This window comes from Ammospiza nelsoni, chromosome 10 (assembly GCF_027579445.1).
Source record: "Ammospiza nelsoni isolate bAmmNel1 chromosome 10, bAmmNel1.pri, whole genome shotgun sequence".
Taxonomy (NCBI): Eukaryota; Metazoa; Chordata; class Aves; order Passeriformes; family Passerellidae; genus Ammospiza; species Ammospiza nelsoni.
This window is the reverse complement of record NC_080642.1, coordinates 22997395-23017039: the sequence shown is the minus strand read 5'-3', so window position 1 is coordinate 23017039 and position 19645 is coordinate 22997395. Positions and strand designations below refer to the sequence as shown.

The following is a 19645-nucleotide window of genomic DNA, read 5'->3' as shown; positions in this document are numbered from 1 at the left end:
AACCTGTACCAAAGTTTTTTCCCAGAGCTCTCTACCCATGAACATTTCCCAGCTCACCAGATGCGTTTCTGCCTTTCTTTCTGCTGTTTCTGACCCTGTCATGACCTGCTCAGACTATTAAAGGGACTTTTTAAGATTAATTGCAATTATGTCAGTCTCTTGTCAGTCTGTCAGGATCTGCTTGCAGAGCGGGGTGCATCAGGCTGCAGTCACCACACAGGGCTCTGCAACAGAGCAGGAATTCAGGACTGCAGCTCCAAGGTTATTTTGACACCACAGAAGTGGAGGCTGCACCAGACAGGAAAAAAGCCCCAATTCCCACTAATAACCCTTTAGGTACAACATGTAATCTCAAGTACTTAGCCAGCCATCTAACTACCCTTTATCTCCAAAAAAAACCCTATTCCTTCCTATTCCCCTCTTTTATGTTTGAACTAACTATTTTCTCCAGGTGGTTTTTTACCTTGTCATAATCCATTACATTCATATGCTTTGATCTTTCCATAGGGAATTTATTTTCTCTCTTCAAAGATCTTTTCTAGTCAGAAGATATTTTCCCCAGTCCACAGGCTCTTCCATTCACATATCCCAGCATGATGCTTATTTTTCCCTGCTTTTTTAAAGTTTTTTTAAAATTTATGAACACTTAAGAACTCAAATTTCAAATTAGAACCAAGCCAGGCAAGTTTATTCCTGATGACACAAGATATGGCCTCTGATGAAAAATCTAAAAGACACACGTTGTGTACAAACTGCTGGAGCAAATTCACTCCACAGAAGGTTTTGTGAGGCAAAATATTTACAGGAGAGAAAGATATTCAAGGTTCAGTCCTAGATCAAGAGTTGTTATTCTGAAGGAAAATAATCCAGAAAATATATTCTATACAGCTACATTTGCCTTAGTTTTCCAAGGAAATTTTAATTCATCTTTGGTTCATTTGTCAATGTTTGTGTTGTGTAAATCTGTGCAGTGCTGAGGTTGCCAGCATTGCAAGAATCAGTTTGCTTTCCTAACATGTACATGACAGACTGGGGACAGACAGGCAAGAGAAAGATGCTGGATGCATCCTCTTCCACCTGGTATGGTATTGTATTATTATAGCCCAGGATTTTCTCTTTCTATGAGCAGGGCCAGTTCCTGTGCAGGCAGGGCTCACCCACTGTCCTGCTGTGAAATAAATTCTCCATTTCTCTGATGCTGTAGGCACAAACTTAAAATAATTGCTGCTGTTTTGTTGCCATAGACTTATTGCAAATGATACCTCAATGTGGAGAGGGTGAGCACCAGCAGCACATCCTGGTGCACAGCAAAGTGACAAGAAACAAGAGCTCTGCAAAGGCCACATCCCCCGCCTGGACAGGAGCCACCCCAGTGCACTGGACCCCAAAAACAAAATGTTACATTCCAGCATTTAAATTTGTCAAGTAACTTCTCCATTGTACGTATTCTGAACAACAAACAGAACAAATTTCCCATCCCAAAACAAGGCATCTAATGCAAACACATAGAAAAAGCACCAGCCTCTCAGGGCTTGATTTCTAAAGACAGAACAAAACACTGAACTGTCAAACAGAACATGCTTGAAATCATAATGCTCATATGTAAAATAGCTCTTGCACAGCATCATGGAAAATTCTGAATTGATCTTTCTTTATACACACTTGCACAAAGCAACTGTCTTTTATAAATAGCAGCAATTTGAAAAAAAAAAAAAAGCATCTGCATGCTCCCAGGCACAGAGGTGTTTGTTCCTGTGCTGAATATCTTCTCACCTTAAATCTCACATTTCTTGTGGAGTGTTAATACCTTCTCTTAATCCTTGCAAGGTCAACTTGTCTTTGTGATGTCTGAGCTGTGCACCCTGAGTGTTTATCTGGACACACCCAAGAGCAAGTTTTATGTAAAATCTATGTAAAAAAAAATCACACAGATATTTAGAAATACAAAATACACCACAAGTAAATTAAAGGCCTCTCAAGAAGAACCTTGCTTTGGTTATAAGGAGTTTCCAGACCCAAACAAGCCCCCACTCCTTGGGCAAATGGTTTAATAATTGAAAATAACCAAAGTCCTTTTCTTTTTTATTCTTTGTTGTGCTTTGCAGACAGGAGGCAGAGACAGCAGTAATTTCATTCTCTGCACAACAGAGAGGCTGAGTGATTTCTGGCTGTCCGTGTGTCCTCCTCACTTTGTCCATCATGACAAGTCTCGGTTTTCTGTGCTGCTCCCAAAAAAAGGATTTACCAGGTAGGAGCTTGTCAGAACAGAAAATGCAAAGGCTTTACAGAAATTCAAAAGTTCTCTTTCTGTAAGAAAGAGTCAAGGCCTTCACCTCAATCCCTCACATATTCTAAATTAATTTTCTTCTGACCCCAACCCACATCCAGTCTGTTCTGTTATGAAAGAATGAGCAGAGTTTGCCTCATTTATTCTCTCCAAGAAACAGCCAAGAAGAATAAATGCAGATTATTCTACTTTGACCAAATTGAAGGAAATTGTAGCTCAGAGCAGAGGGATTCCCTTTGTTCATCTGACAACACAAAGGAATTGCTGCAATCCTGTCTGCTGTCACCACTGACAGGCTGTTGGATGTGTCTCTGTTGCTACTCCTTCCTCATTTACCTGCAAAATCCCTTCAGCAGCCTGCACCATCAGTTTCAGAGCAAAACAAAGACAACAGAAATCAACCTCAGCCCCTGCAGAAAATCCCTGCCACTGGAGGGGTTTTACAAATGGTTACATGTACCCAAACAGTGAGGCACAAACACTCTGCTCCACTTTGAGGAAACAGCTGCCTTTGCTGTAAACACACGAGAAGAACCAGAACAGACCCAGAGACAGGCACCAGCACCAAAGGACAAAAAAAACCCCCAAAAAATAACAAAAAAACCCAACAAAAAAAAACACAAACAAGCAAAAAATACCCCAAAATTACCAAAACAAAAAAGTGAAGTTTTAAATTAAACATTTGGCCAGTCGCTGTTGAGGTTTTGTTAAATGTCTAATATTTTGCAATTTTGGGGGGATTTTTCACATTCACTCAGCAAAGTACTGCTCAATTCATTGGGAGTTACCTTCTAAACTACTCTTGGCTGCTTTTTTCCATGTTTCCCTTCACACAGTGCAGTGCTCCTGCAGTGCCTCAGAGGGACAGCAGCTGGTACAGAGGGATTTGGCTCTGAGCTGAGCCTGATCCAGTCAATAGCCCCATTCTGAGGGTTCTGGATTTGCCTTCCCACACAGATCTGACCTTCTGCACCCCCTTTCCTTTGCTGCTTACACTTCATCTCCTCAGGGGCTTCAGGCCTCGCAGCCCTCAGTGCCACCAGAAGTGTCACTGCTGGAGCTCCTGCCCTGGATCAGGACCTGCAGGTTCCTCCAGGAGCACAGAGAGTTACTGAGAAACCCTGCTGCCCCTTGGTCCCTGCCAGAACACAGCAATGGGGGGTTCAGGCAGGAGCTCTGCTCTGTGGGTCCCTGTTTCCATCTCCAACGTTTTACAGAGGAATTTTGCTCTGTGGGGTCCCTGTTTCCCTCTCCAAGGAATTTCAGAGGAATTTTGCTCTGTGGGTTCCTTGTTTTCCCTTCTCCAAGGTTTTACAGAAGAACTCTGCTCTGTGGGTTCCTTTTTTCTCTCCAGGGTTCCAGAGAGGAGCTCTGCTCTGTGGGTTCCTTGTTTCCTTTTCCAAAGTTCCAGAGAGGAGCAATGCTCTGTGGGTTCCCTGTTTTTCTTTTCCAAGGTTTTTCTGAGAAATTTTGCTCTGTGGGTTCCTTGTCTCCTTTTCCAAGGTTTTACCAAAGAACTCTGCTCTGTGGGTTCCTTTTTTCTCTCTCCAAGATTCCAGAGAGAAGCTCAGCTTTGTGGGTTCCCTGTCTCCCTCTCCAAGGTTTTTCAGAGGAATTTTGCTCTGTGGGTTCCTTGTTTCCTTTCCCAAGGTTTTACAGAAGAATTCTGCTCTGTGGGTTCCTTGTCTCCTTTTCCAAGGTTTTCCAGAGTGGAACTCTGCTCTGTGGGTTCCCTGTTTCCTTCTCCAAGGTTCCAGAGGAATTTTGCTCGGTGGGATCCTTGTTTCCCTCTCCAAAGTTTTACAGAAGAACTCTGCTCTGTGGGTTCCTTTTTTCTCTCCATGGTTTTTCAGAAGGGCTCTGCTCTGTGGGTTCCCTGTTTCCTTTTCCAAAGTTCCAGAGAGGAGCAATGCTCTGTGGGTTTCCTGTTTTCCTTTTCCAAGGTTTTTCTAAGAGGGGTCCCTGTTTCCCTCTCCAAGGTTTTTCAGAGGAATTTTGCTCTGTGGGTTCCTTGTTTTCCCTCTCCAAGTTTTACAGAAGAACTCTGCTCTGTGGGTTCCTTGTTTCCTTTTCCAAGGTTCCAGAGAGGAATTTTGCTCTGTGGGTTCCATTTCCATCTCCAAGGTTTTACAGAGGAGCTCTGCTCTGTGGGTTCCTCTTTTCTCTCTCCAAGGTTCCAGAGAGGAGCTCTGCTCTGTAGGTTCCTTGTTTTCCTCTCCAAGGTTTTTCAGAAGAACTGTGCTCTATGGGATCCTTGTTTTCCTCTCCAAGGTTTTTCATATGAGCTCTGCTTTGTGGGTTCCTTGTTTCATTTTCCAAGGTTTTTCAGAGGGGCTTTGCTCTGTGGGGTCCCTGTTTCCCTCTCCAAGGTTTTACAGAGGAATTTTGCTCTGTGAGGTCCCTTTTCCAAGGTTTTACAGAAGAACTCTGCTCTGTGGGTTCCTCTTTTCTCTCTCCAGGGTTCCAGAGAGAAACTCTGCTCTGTGGGTTCCTTGTCTCCTTTTCCAAGGTTCCAGAGAGGAATTTTGCTCTGTGGGTCCCTGTCTCCCTCTCCAAGGTGCAGGCCCTCTCTTGACTCGCACACACGAACACTCAGAGTTCTTCCTTCTGCCCCAATATTTTGTATTTGACTCCAATTGTTAAGTTTTACCCCAAGTCCTCTCTGCAGGACAGGTTTCAGCATCCAGGCTGCTCCTGGAGCAGGAATGGCTGCCCCAGGCACATCAGGACTGAGCAGGATTTGTTTTCAAAGCTTTACCAGGTGGGTTCAACAAGAAAAGCACCTGTCAGCTGTGATTTCTGTTAGGAGATCATCCTACTGCTAAGACATCTCAGTCTGCACAGAAGTTAATCAAATCTGCTCATTCTCCCCCAGAGTCAAGTGCATAAAGGTGATTGTCACTGAAGGGCAGTGAACATGTGATGGAAAGGTCTGTGCTGGAACATTGCTGCTGCTGAGGCCACAGATCAGGCACAGAGATGAAATACAAGGGAGCACATCACCTCATGTACATGCAGCAATGAGGCTGATGTGGAAATGTCATTCCTGCCAGCATGCCAAGAGTGTGAGGCACATTCTGCCTTCCCATTCCCTCCCCCATCTCCCTAAAATGTTCAATGCAAAGAAAAAAGCATCAAGGTGTTAAGTGACTTGAAATATTTTTGTGTTTGTATCATCTAGTAAACAAAGTTGCTGAAAAATGTCATTGTGTGATCTTCACACATGTGTGGGAGACCAGCTCAGCTGTCAGGGAATGACTGTACAGCTCCCTGCTGGAAAGGAGAAGTCAAACATTTCATTTTATAGCCTGCTGGGATCTCTCTGAACACTTGGGATATCCAGGCTGTCAGTGCTTCCAGGAGGGGATATCTGCTGATTCATCCTGGCACTGCCCACCCCGAGTGAGCTGTCCCTGGTGCCAATCAGCAGAAATGCTCCAGCACAGCTCTGACACCACTCAGCAAATTCTGCCTTCAAACCCTGGGCTGAGCCAATGGACAGAGGTCACCACCAAACCCCAAACCCCAAACTCCAAATAACCCAAAACCCCATCACCTTCTGAGGTGCAGGAACCAGCCCAGCACCCAGAGCCTCCTGGAAGGGCTGCTCTGTCACTCAGTGTCCTTGGGATGTTTTTGCTGCTATTGATTGAAGCTCTTTGTTCCTCTGCTTCCCTTCCCCTTTCCCCAGCTGAGCTGTCACAGCTGCTGGCACCAGGTGCTGTCTCTGGGTACACCTGGGAGTGATTCTGCTGCAGATGTGTGAGGGGAATCTGTCAGAGCTATCAGCAAAGCCAGCTGCAGTTCAGAAACAAGTTCAGCTCAGAAACAAGTTCAATTCAGTTGCCACAAGTCAGCCTAAAAAGAGTGAGGGGGAGAGGGGATGAGAGAGTTTTGTCTCTTCTTTTGGTGTTGCTCAGGATCACTGACAGCAGTAAGGAATGTACAGGCACAGAATCCCCCTCCAAACTCCAAAATAATGTAGAGAACATTATTTTGTTCTCTGACCCATGCCCCAGTCTGTGCCACCAGAGCAGCTCTGTGCTTGCCACAGCAGTGCCCTTTGCACACTGGAATTAAGGCCCTGCACAGGGCAGCCACCAGCAGATAGAGAGGAGCTATTTTTGTGTGTGAATTCAAGTGAACAAATGCAATTTCTAACCATTGACCTCCTGTAGTAGATAACAAGTGGGTTTGGGGATAATTAATATTTTTCATAATTTCTAGGAAAGCTTTATCAGGATCCTTACATCTCTAAAATGCTGACACATCACACGATCCCAGACCTCAGAGTGTGAAAAGCACTGAGTAAATCACAGCACCCCCATATCCCAGAGGCTTTCTGGGTGTGCAGGGGATGCTGAGAAGCCCAGGCCAGGCCCCAAGGCCTTTCCCTCATGGATGCACAGCTTCTCTCATGGATGCACAGTTCCCCTCATGGATGTACAGCTCCCCTCATGGATGCACAGCTCCCCTCATGGATGCACAGTTCCCCTCATGGATGCACCTTTCCCTCATGGATGCACCTTTCCCTCATGGATGCACAGCTCCTCTCATGGATGCACAGCTCCCCTCACACAGGCTCCATGCTTTGGGGGGTATCACTCCCTGTGAGGGTTCAGAGATTGAGTCCAGCAAGAAATGCAGTTGGCATGGGAAACTCACTGCTCACCTCTTCCAGAGGTACACAAGTCTGGTATAAGGAAGGAGATCTGGAGAGGCAGGGAAGGTGCTAGGCTAGGGATCCATCCAGCTTCTGATGATGCCTTAGGATTTCAGCTTTTTTATTTTTCAGATCCAGTACTGCATCAGTGCATCACTCCAAACTCCACACAGAGTGTGAATTACTGTCCTCACATTTTGGTCAGACAACACAATCCCTCTGGGCCTGGGATCCAAGGACACCCCACAGCCTCAGGCCCCAAAAAGTACAAACAAAAGTGAATTGGGGGCAGCAAACTGGGGGTAAATGACTTCATTAGCTGAAGCTGTAATTGGATAATTAACCCCTGATATGTAAATGGACCAAAATTATAATTGTCTGAAAAACTGGTGCCCATTGTCCAGCTTGGGTGTAGCCTCTGGGAGGCTGTGGCTGCCCAAGGTGTGGCTGTTGAAGGCCTTTAATAAATCCCCACTTTATTCTTTTAACTCTGCTCTAGGCAGCCCTCCCAAGGCATCCCCTGGTGCCCTGGCCAGCAGCACTCCCTGCCTGCTGTGGGTGACCCCTCCTCATGCTGCAGGTGACAGCAGGGACATTTCCTTCTCCTCTGCTGCGGCCTAAACACCCTGACTTGCTACAAACACATTTATTTGGTGTTATTGAACTGACCACTGTGCTCTGCTGAGGCTGCACTTCCAGGAGCAGCTCCATGGCTGCCCCAGAGCCCCAGGGCCCTGTGGCCCTTGCAGGGAGCTGGGAGCTGGCACCAGGCTGGAGCAGCCTGCACTGAAGGTGAGAGATGAGAAAGCCCACTTGCAGAGAATCTGGGGTTTGTTCTCTGTGGGAAGAACACAAACTTCTGCATCCAAGACAAATTTAAGAATGCATTCCAGTGATCTGCATTTTTTCCAAGCTCCTCCATTCCCTCCCTTCCTGAATACCATATGTTTGCCCATTCTATCAGAGGGATTTCTGTGGCATCCACTGCCAATGGGTTGAGAATCAAAGTTATCATGGATGGAACGTCAGCATCTTGAATGTTTGGGAAACAGCCAAATGTTAGTTTAATTAACTCCAACATTCTCAATTATGAGTGACCTTTTCAAAGAGAACCAGAGAAGCACTGAGGCTGGAAGCAACCTCTGGAGATTATCTAGTGCAACCATCTGTTCAAAGCAGAGCCCATTACATGGACTTGATCAGGACACCATCCAGTCAGACCTTTCATTATCTCCCAAAACAATTTTCAAAACATCTCTCCTCAACACAGGCACTGCAAGAAGCCCTTCAAGAAGTTATTTCAAACCAAAATTTTCCAACTTCATTTCCTTGAATGCAAAGAAGCGTTTTGATAATTTTGTAATGACACATTTTCCAGAATAGGAAATAAGAAAAAAAACACTTTTGCTACAATTACTGCATTTTTAATACTGTTTGCTTTTCAAATTTCAATTACTAATTAAAAATTTAAAATTTAAATATATTAATTCCCACCTGGACCTTGTGTAAGATCACATCCTAAAAGAAAACCAGCACCTCTCCAGTACCAAGCACTAAGAAGAGTTCAATTCAACACTCATCACTGTGTGTTTCCTCTCTTCACCTCTTTTCCAGATCACATAGGGAGTGCTGAAAGCTCTGTGGATGCTTTTCCGCCTGCTCAGGCTCCAGCCCATGGAGCCTCATTCTTTTTAGGGACCATTGGATGGGACAGGACCCATCAGAACCTCTGGGGTGCTCCCACCATGCAGCAGCTCTGCCTCTGTCTGCAAAGGCTGCTGCAGTTCCCTGTGCTTTCCACAGTTCCAAAACAATGAATTTCCACTGAGGGTCACAGCACAGACCCCTCACCAACACAAACTTTCAGTTCCCTGGTGCTTCCAAACGTGCAGTGCCCACATTTCGGGAACCATGACCATCCATCTACTGGTTCTCACTGCAATGCAGTGAGAGAGATGAGAAAGAGGAGAATGTACTTTTAAAAAAACAAACAAAAAACAAACTAACAAAAACCCCCAAAACAAACAAACAAACAAACAAACAAAAAAAACCAAAAGCCCCAAAGACAAAAAAAAAATAAAAATAAAAAAAAAAAACAACAAAAAAAACCAACCCCAAAAAAACCAACCAAAAACCCCAAACTAAACAAAACACACCCCCTGAAATGTTATGGGGTTTATCTCCTAAAAGGTGATCATAGGAGAATCTCTGCTTTCCAGAAGAGTTGTCTTTTGATGCTGTGGTGCTGAGTCCAGGTGTAAGTTAAAACACAGATAAATTAAATTTTTCTCTCATTTATTCTGAAATATAAATACTTTTATTTTACTTATTAAATAGTTTCATCCAAAAAGATCAAGGAACTAGATCATGTAATTCAGATTATTTGATCAGAAACCTCCAATCTAAATATATCACCTAGTACAGAAGCAGCAATATAACTGCAACCAACAAAACACTTGCAAAGGTACAGACAGCTCTATTTCAATGAGTTACTCACTAATTTACACTGAAAAAACATGAGGTTGTCATAGCTGAGCAGTTACAAAAACCCCACCTCGCAATCACTTGATGCTTCTGCAGTGAATAATGCGAAAGGGTTTGGAGTGCTCAGCCACAGGCAGGGAAAAGGAATTGCATCATTCCAGAAACCCAGGCCGGTTAATTGCAGGTAATGGCCATGAATAATGACAGCAGAGAGTGCTCAGTGACGTAGGAGAGGCAATATTCTCCCTCTGAGCTGGAACCGCTTCAAACAAACAGTTTGGTCAGGCTGAACCCACTGGTGCCTGGGGCTGGGCAGGTTTGGCTGGCAGGGAGCAGCTCCAGGGGCTCTGCACACACAGACTGCCAGAGGAGCAAGTGGAGCTCAGTACCTCTGATTTCCCTGTCTGCTGATCAATGACTCGAATGCACAGAGCTGATGCTGTGTTGGACTGGTAGCTCCCTCTTTATCAGGACCCAGAGCATCCCTCTGGTTGTCCAGGATGGCCAGGACCCTGCCAGGGGGCTCAGAGACCCTGGCACACAGCCCAAAACACCTGTGGGTTTGATTATGACCCGTGGATCAAATTACCAACCTTGTATGAAAATCAGCAAGCCACAACAGTTTAGGTGGAATAATAGTGAAGTTATCACGGGTTGGAAAAGTAGATTTTGGGATTTTGGTATGGGGGGTCAGGAGGCAAGATGGAGGGAACTGGGTGTGCCCAGCCTTTCTCCTTCTTCTTCTTCTTGGCCTCCATCTTCTGCTGTGATGGTGGCACTGACAGATTGGTTTAGAGTAGCAGCTCACTGTCTAACACAGGTGATAGGTATTGGAAAGTAATTGTAAACATTGTACACGTAGTTTTTAGTATAAAGACATAACACTGCCCTGGGGGCAGGCAGAGTGCCTGGAACTGTCCTGCTGGACGGACCTCAGCAGGGCAGGAGAAAGAATTTTATAGATAAGGAACAATAAACAACCTTGAGACCGAGAAATGAAGAGCCCTGACTCCTTCTTCAAGTGCCAAGCTGGGAAAAGAGACTTTGGAACTCTTCTTGGGGTCACTCTGAGCAGCTAAAGATCCCAACACCTCTTTTTTTCCTGCCTTCCATCCTTCTTCCCACTCGCTAGAAAGCCCAGTGGCAGTCAAGGAGAGGGAGAACATGGAGCCCATTCCTCCCCTCAGCCCTGCCTGCTCATTCCCCACCCAGGAACATTCTCCACACACCTGCACACAAATGTGGCTCAGCCTGATCACTGATTCTGCAGGAAGACATTAATTATGGAAATAGTTCCTGAAGAAGGAGAAGTGTTCCTCTGCCAGACCAATTCATCTGCTGCTGCAGCCACTCTCAGTGTCCTGTGAGTCACTCCACAGCTGGAGCTATCTGTGAGAAATGCTGGGAGTCAAGGGGAACAAGCTGTGGTGATGCACAGCACAACAAAGGAGAGCTAAGTCACAAGGAAAGGGATCTCCAAACTACATGGATTTGGGTTTCATCTATTTCATATTAGCCACTTTGCAAGAATGTTTATTAGGACACAATCTTTGCCTGCACTTGTCACATATCCTTCCCTTCCTGAGATTACTTCCTTGGCTGAGGCCCTCAAGACACCACACAGTTTGATCTCTACACTTCCAAACACTTATCACCCAAATATCCAAAAGATTTATTGTCACAGACATCTTTTATGGAAAATCCTTTCCTTAGGATTTTTCCTCCTGAGAAGCTGAGAAGCCTCAGGAACAAAATGTAAACATTGATTATCTGCTGCTGTGGAATGCAACAGGTGCATCTGTGATTGGTCTCATGTGGTTGTTTCTAATTAATGGCCAATCACAGTCAGCTGGCTTGGACTGTGTCTCAGACACAAGCCTTTGTTATCATTCCTTCTTTTTCTATTCTTAGCTAGCCTTCTGATGAAATCCTTTCTTCTATTCTTTCAGTATAGTTTTAATGTAATATATATCATAAAATAATAAATCAAGCCTTCTGAAACATGGAGTCAACATTCTCGTCTTTTCCCTCATCCAAGAACCCCTGTGAACGCTGTCACAATTTATGACCTACTTGGGCCACCCTCACTTCCAAGGGCAAGGTGAGTGTATGAGGAACAGCACATCTTGTGAGCTGGCAGCATTTATTTCTATTGCAACACATGAAGATGATCTGTCTGCATGGTGCCACGGGAGAGCAAGTCAGGGGAAGCCAACAGTGAATAAAACACCTGAATCCCCCTGGTGATGTCTCCAGGCAGCAGATTAAACAGCAGCTCCTACTCCTTAAAGGCTCTTACTGAGAGCTGTGAGCCTCAGAACCAGCACAGGGGTCAGCACAGAGCTGTGCTGAAAACTGGGCTCTTCCCACTCCTCAGCATCCTTTTCCCATGCACACAGCTCTGAGCACAGCCTGGTTATTTTCACCACAAGCTCCATTACATGCCCTGGATGCGAGGAGCAGCTCCTCAGCCATGGCAGTGTGAGCCAGCCTGAAGCCAGCACCTGCAGGAGGGGACAGAATGGCAGCAAATGTCACTGCTGGCCTTGCCTGGCTGGGCCTGAGCACTGGCACCAGGTGTGAAACCCTGAGAGCTCCAGGGCAATCCCATCTCCCTGCAGCCTGGATCTGCAGAACCCTTGTGGAGCACATTTCTGAGGGAGCACAGACACAGTGTGGAACCCCTCTGGATGTGTATCCCTCCCTTTCCTGCGTGCTGGACCTTCCCAGGACATGCCCTGGCTGAATGCACTCCTGGAAAGCACTGAACTCCCTGCAAGCAGTGCATCAGGGCTGTGAAGAGGATTATACTGAATTGTTTGTCTCTGCTGATTGGTACAAGGAAAGGGCAGGGAGGTTTTGACAAGTTTTATAAAATTATGCCCACAAAAGCAGGGCTAAGTACTACTCCACAAACAACAGGAGACAACAGCCATGACATTCTTCTCAGAGAAACTGAACAGACACCCAACCAGAATAGACTCACTCTGCTGCTGGAACCATTTTAATCCCACCCATGCCCTCCTTGCTGCTCCAAAACAAGCACAAGAATAATTTTTTTAAGAAGCTCTAACTGCTGCCTGGGGAATGAGGCAGGACTTTGCCCCAGGTGCTTTTGCTGTCTCACAGGAGGTGTCCCTGCCATGGAGCTGTGGTGCTGCACCAAGGCAGCCAGAGGCTCCCTGCAGCCACTGGCCTGCCTGAGCAGCAGGTGACACCTTGCCTGCAGCTGCTATTGTATGGGACTGCCCATTGAGCTGTGTGAAAAATGCATGCGTTTTATGATTGGCTTTTTGCAAATATTAAAATGAATATTGTATGTGTTGTGTTAGAAAGTTATGCTGTAGTAATTCTCTTAAGTAGTGTGTTAAATATAGTTTTAGGTTATAAAAAATGTTAAAATAGGAACTATGCTATGTAAGACTTTTTTTAAAGAAAGGACTCACAGTGAGATAGCAGCCACAGGACACCTGAATCTTTCAGAGAAAAATAATTTATTGCTCCATTATCAGAAGAAATGAACTTCTTCCTACCTCAAAGGCACTGTCAGGATTCAGAGGAAGAAGCTAACGCTGACCAGACAGAATCCTGTGTTTGAATGGGATTTATGCATCATGTATGAGGTGTATGAATATGCAACAGGCTGTTGTTTTTAAGGGTTAATCCTCTGTTAATGTGGGTCCCCTCTCGGTCTTATTTTGCCCAGAAAAGGTACCTGGACTGTCCATAACTCTTTGTTTCTATTGTCTCATATTGTCCTAATTCAAATTGTCCAAATTATTATTACACTAATTGTATTACTATTTTTATAACCATTTCATTACTATTAAACTTTTAAAAACAAGTGATGGGCATTTTTCTGTGGCCATTGTAAAGGAGACAAAGCCACCCCTTCACCTGCTGCTCTTGGCCTATTTTCCAGCCAGGAACAAAGCCCAGGAGCACCTCAGCTCTGGGCACCATTTTGTCCTTCACTGCTTCTCACATCTCCAAATGAGTTTGTGTGCTCTTCCTCAGACCTGGAACAACTTTCCCAGCTCTCCTGGCAGGTCTGACCTCTCCCTGTTCTTGCTTTAAACACTTTTTACGTCCTTCTCCTTTCATTTCATTTCATTGATGTTGCAGCTCCCCCTGCTCTGCCCGCACAAAGGTGGAAGTTCTGTTACCTGGGTGGATCCCACCTGCCCTGGGCTGTGCTCACTGAGAGAGGCCACAGGCACAGATCCCCACCTGATGTGGATTAGGCAGCTCTGCTGGGCTGACACACAGCCACGGGCCACAGAAAACAGAGCGAATAAGGAATGCTGTTCTCTGGGTTCCAAAATGAGAGTGAGATCAGGCAGAGCCTGCTCCGTGTCAGCTCCAAACCAACAGGGAGCTGCTGCCACACTCTGCAGAGCTCCTCACCCCAAACACCACAAACTGAGCACCTGCCACCTTACAGAGAGCACAAAGCCCACCAGGAGAAATGAAACACAAACAAACATGAAATACAGAGAACTCCCCCGAGGCTCAGGCACTCCCCAAGCTGGAGACCTTTTCCTGAGCTGGAAACTGGGAATAGCTCAGCACAGCCCTGTACCTTCCTGAGCAAACCCTGCTGCAGGGGACAGCACAGGGCTGGGTGGGGCTGGCACCTGGCCCAGGGCAGGAGATCTTTATCCCAGCCAGAGCAGCCTGAGTGCCAGGGCAGGTCTGGACAGCCCAGGAGGAGCCCAGCACTGCCACAGTTATATCAGTACCACCCTTTCTACTTAATATACAAATCCTCTCATGAAAAACCTACATACACCAAGACTGAAACACACACAGGTTATGTTAAACATCATCTGATTATTGCTTAGTGTCAGAGCAGCTCAGATTGTACAAAACTGCAGCAGCAAACTCATATATTAATCATTGAAGAACAGCTCACGTACAAATAAAAGTGTTTGATGTCATCATCTGGCTCAACAGAAACACAGCCAGGCAACAGGAGCCTACAATGAACTGGCTTCAACTGACAGGCTTGGGGGTTTGCAGAAGGAATCTTCTATTAGAAAGTGGTTTTTTGAATTCCAAATGGTTCCTTGCTTTAGAAATGTTTTGGACAACATGGACAAAAGCTTCTTGTCTGAGATATTATATAGGAAGCAGCATTAAAGACAAAAGCTAACATTTCAGAATATGTGTCTGCAGGCTCTATTTTGAAAATGCCTCCTGAAGAACAGTTGGTTATTAGAAATATTTTTAAAGCAATTTAATCACAGATTCCCTGCACTCCTCATGTTCTCTGAATCACCCCAGCTCCAGCCCTTGCAGGATCACCCAGTACCAGCACAAATGACTGTTTGTGTGAGACATCCTCCTGGGCTCTCCCTCAGGGTCACTGGCAATGAGAAATGAATTGAGGCAATAGTAAAATGATGCGTTCAGCTGCCTGAACCCTTTTGTGAATGAACAGGGGTCTGATCAATTCCTCTTTACCTCAGCACACTTCTGATTTCAGAATGGACTTTGGGGGTTTCATCGCTGCCTAGCAGAGAACGCTGACGCTGCCATTAATGCTCCATGTGAAAACTTGGAGCAGGAATTTGGAGAGATGGGAGCAAGAAGGAACAGATTACCACCAAGCACTGCTGACAGGAAGCCATAGGCACTGGAGGAGGTGAGGCTGGCCTGATCAGACAGCTCCCGTCTGCCAGAGAGCGTTTCATTAAACACGGACAGCAAACGGGACCCGTGTGCCGGGAGCAGCCGCGCCGGTGACTCATGCTATCGAACCACCCTGGCTCGAACCTGTTGAGGATCTTGGCCCAGCCTTCCCTTCTCAGCATGAATCCGACCAGAAACGCGCCAGTAACCCCTGGGCTGCTGGACAGACACGGGGAGAGCCCATCCGTGCTCTCAGGTGCAGCAGCAGCAGCGGCTCCGACGGGCGGTGCTGCCGCAGCTCCGAGCGCGGCACCTGCCGAGCCCCCGCCCTGGCAGCGCCCCAGCCCCGGCCGTGGCCATCGTTACCGTGTGTCCATCCCCGGTCCTTTTCCATCCCCGGCCATGTCCATCCTTGCCATGTGTCCAGCCCCGGCCGTGGCCATCATTGCCGTGTGTCCATCCCCGGTCCTTGTTCATCCCCGCCCAGCCCCTGTTCACCCCCGACCCACGTCCATCCTTGCCATGTGTCCATCCCCGGTCCTTGTCCATCCCTGGCCGTGTCCATCCTTGCCATGTGTCCACACCTGACCTGTATCCATCCCTGATCCTTGCCCACCCCCGACCTGTGTCCATCCCTGCCATGTGTCCATCCCTGATCCTTGCCCACCGCCGACCCGTGTCCATCCTTGCCATATGTCCATCCCCGAGCCCTGTCCATCCTTGCCCCGTGCCCACCCCCGGCCGTGTCCATCCCCGGTGCGGTGCCAGCCTTGTGCCCGCTACTCACATGGCGAGCGGGGGCTGCGGGCAGCGCTGCTCCCTCTCCAGCAAAGATGGCTTTCGGCTCCGCGCCTGCTGCCAGCCGGCTCCTACTGTTGCAGGCGGTGTTGTTGGGAGAGGAGGGGTAGGCACCGGCTACTGAGCATGCCTGCGCCTCGCATCACAGCCCGGCAGCGGGGCGAGGCTCGCAGCGCCCCTCCACACCCTCCTCCTGCCCGGGGACAGCGCCGGGTGTGGCACCGGGATGGGCTCGCTCAGCCTGGGGGACAGACGGACACCGCTGGGTGCCTGTCTAACCACCCTCTTTCTCGCCAGAAGGAAACATCCTTGAAAAGGAGAAGGATGACGGAAGGTGCTGCCGCTCCATCCCACGCTGCCGTGCGTGTCCTTTCATCCACAGAGCGAGTCCAGAGACAGATAGGCTACCAGGTCAGGCTCTGATTGTGGAAAGGTTGTGTCTCAGAGGAAGCACAGCCCGTGCTCCCACCCTCTGTCCATGCAGCCTCACCCTCCATGAGCGCCAGCACCTCCCGGGCGTGCCCATTGCCCTGGGCAGAACTGAAACTCTGAAACAGCACAGGCAAACCAAGGCCTTCACGTGCTCTAAACACAGGGGAAGGAATAACAAAGTCAGCATGGCTTTTCAAGCAGTGGCATTTAACACTGCTGCCCCAATGATTCACCTATAAAAAGATGCTTCACCTGTTGCTGCCTTCACTGATTTTCTGTGGCTGTCAGTGGAACCAGCACTGGCCATTCAAACCAGGGCAAGCAGCTTTGCTAAGTGCCTGGACCTCAAATCTTGGGGTGCCTGTTGGGAATAAAGGCCAACAGTGTCATCAGATCCAATCTGTGTTTTCTGATGTGGAAATCTAAGAATAGGTGATTTGTTCCTCAAAGCAATAGGCAAAGGCAGCACAGCTGCTGGGGGTGAGCAAGGCATCAAGCCCCATTTCTCAGCTTGTTATCGACCAGCTGGGTATTTCCATGCAGAATGTGGCCAGGGAATGTGACATCACCCATCAGGACACTCAGCTATTGCCAAATGCAGGCTCAGGTGTCACCGGAGCCTGACTCAGATGTGAGCCATGGGCTGTCGGCTCTGAAGGGATCCAGCTCCTTGGGGAAATAGGGAACTCTCAGTGACAGTCACAGGAGCCCCTCTCCCTTCTCCTCTGCTGCCTGAGAGTTTACTCACTGAATTAGACACTCCTCATACCCCCTGCCACTGCATTCTGTCTCCTGTGCTGGAGCCAATTATCTGCATGAATGAATAAATGTCACTTTGGGCAGCACTTCCAGCCTCAGGTTTTTTGCTCACACATCACACTCATGAGAGCCTGGCCATAGAAACTTTTCCTGATGGAAGCAGAAAACACTTCAAACTGTATTTTCTCTATGTAAAGATGGAGTTTCAACCATTTGGCACACCCTGATGACAATCAGGAAATTCCCAACTACCTTCAAGCTCCATCTACCCACAGATTAATTACTTAGCTCATCTGGAATTCCTCCATAACTGTACCCTCCCAAGCAGAGTTTACTGTTCAGATATCCTAGACAAAGATACATTTGTATCATACATGATATATATGATTGTTTATATGATATATTTATATTATTTGTGTGGTGCCACAGCAGCACCCACACTCAGGCTGACACCAAACACCTCCTGCTACCAGGGACATCCTCACCCTCATCTTCAAACCCAAGCCACACCTGGATATTGAGAAAGGGACAAGTCATGGCTGGCCTGTGAGGCCAGGAGCTTCTGGGACAGAGAGACCTTCCTGCCCTTCCTGTGCTCTCACTTCCAGTCATTATTACATGCAGGGTGGAACAAGTGCTGGTGCCAGAACAAAGCTCACAAGTCTAAAAAAAACAAAAAACAAACAAACAAACAAACAAAAAAAACCAAAACAAAACAAACAAAAAAAAACCCACAAAAAATCCCCAACCAAACAAAAAAAAAACCAAAAAAACCAAAAAAAAAACAAAAAAAAAAAAAAAAACAAAAAACAAAAAAAAAAACAAAAAACAAAAAAAAACAAAAAAAAAACACAAAAAAAACCCCAAGAAACCCAAAACCAAAAACCTGGAAGAGTCCAAACCCAACCCATTGAAATGCTTTATTACACAAACTATCCAGAGCAAATGGCACAGTGTTTGTGCTGGCCCCATGGCAGATTTTTCCTGATTGAGGGGGAACAGAAAATATGCACACAAGCATAAAGGTGAAATGGCAATCAGGAAAATGAGAAATCAGAAATTAGCAGAAGTGTTCCACTAGAGGGAAAACACCCCAGCCCTTGTGAGCACAGTGCAGAATCAGCTGAGGCTCACAGTGCCCCACTTCATCTGGCCATGGCTTCCTCCAGAGCAGCACCACAGAGTTCTCTAAACCAAATTAAACACATCATTGCACTGCAGCTGCTAAAAATAGAATTTCCTACCAGCTAATGAAGGCATCACCATTCCGATCCAAGAAGGCTCATGATGCTGAGGAAAATCCCCATCTGACCTGGGGGACATTTCCTTTAGCCCCAAGTTCCCTGGAGCTTGCAGAATGCCACTAAAGGCCACCAAAGCCTCTGGTGTTGGAAGAGATGCAGAGACACCCTGTGGCGGCAAACCAATACCACCAGAATGAGTTCAAACAGCTAGAATTCCATTGAAGTCACAGAACTGAATCAGAAATTATCCCCCAGCTGCTCTTCAGGTACTTTCCTCTCTCCAGAGCTCCTTTCCTGTCTGGCATCCTTTGCTCTGTCTGTTTGCACTGCCACAAAGATTTTCCCCTTATTCTGTTTGGTAACAGCAGGATCAGGGCTGGGGCAGCTGGAGGGATGGCTGTGGAAATGCTCCATTTATGGAAAATAACTTCCAGCATCTTCAGCCTGCCCCTGCTGGGTATGTAAAACCAGTTTGCTTTGCAAACTGCTGGGGTTTTACCCCATCCATAATTGGTATTTTGTTCTGAAGCATAATTTTGCCTATGAGGGCAGTTTCAGAGCCACCAACACACTGCTGAGTGTGTTCCAGAGTGAAATTCACCTACAACCATCAGCAGGGGAAATCAATTCTGCATCTGGAGCCCTGCAGGTACCAGAGCTTGCTGCTAACTATCCAGGGACAGCCTGGAGATGGAACACTGAGGCTCCCAAAAACGTTCTGTGCTGCTGTTATGTGATCTTCACCTGAGGGAAACGTATTTGCTCCCAGATCTGCAAGCAGGATCCCCACTCAGAGGAGTCATCATGTAATCCATAGGTTTGTGGATAAAATAAAATAAATCTCAGGGCCAGCCACAGTAACACTGGTCCTGGTTACTTTGGCTCACAAAACAAAACACCATTAGTGCCAAATAAGAAAGGTGAGAGCAGTTAATTGGTTTAAAGAAAGCAATGGTAATTAAGTTTCACAAGATTTAAGCAGAGAAGAAAAGCAAGGCAAATAAATCAATTATTCAAATGCTGCATTTTCACATCTTCTGATCTGGCAATGCACTTAAACAAAATGTAGGAGGAATTCCCCCTAAATCATCAAAACTATGACACTGGAAACTCAGCACAGTCCGACAAATTCATCTTTAAAAGAAAAATGAAACACTATACATGTGCAAAGTAAAATTTTTCAGAAACTATTGCCTGAAAGGATTAAGAAAATATCTGTTCTAAGTATCCTCAATCATTTGTCACCAAGTTCTACATGTTTATTTTAATTGGCTTGTTTTCTTCTCTTGACTTTTTGGCAAAGTGGAATTGGCAGTGAATGACCCAGCCCTTGCAGCTCACCTC

The 19645-nt window shown here is 46.6% G+C and overlaps 1 protein-coding gene across 1 annotated transcript in view; it reads right to left on the bottom strand.

The window, feature by feature from the left end:
- LOC132077333 (vesicle-associated membrane protein 2-like) overlaps positions 1 to 16346 on the bottom strand; it is a 54982-nt gene extending 38636 nt beyond the window's left edge. Inside the window, exons 1-3 of the mRNA XM_059478898.1 lie at positions 16336 to 16346; positions 16053 to 16107; positions 15856 to 15937 (exon numbers count right to left, since the gene is read on the bottom strand). Coding sequence (XP_059334881.1) covers positions 15856 to 15937; positions 16053 to 16107; positions 16336 to 16346 — 148 coding nt within the window. The remainder of the gene's footprint in view (positions 1 to 15855; positions 15938 to 16052; positions 16108 to 16335) is intronic.
- Positions 16347 to 19645: the final 3299 nt, after the last annotated feature.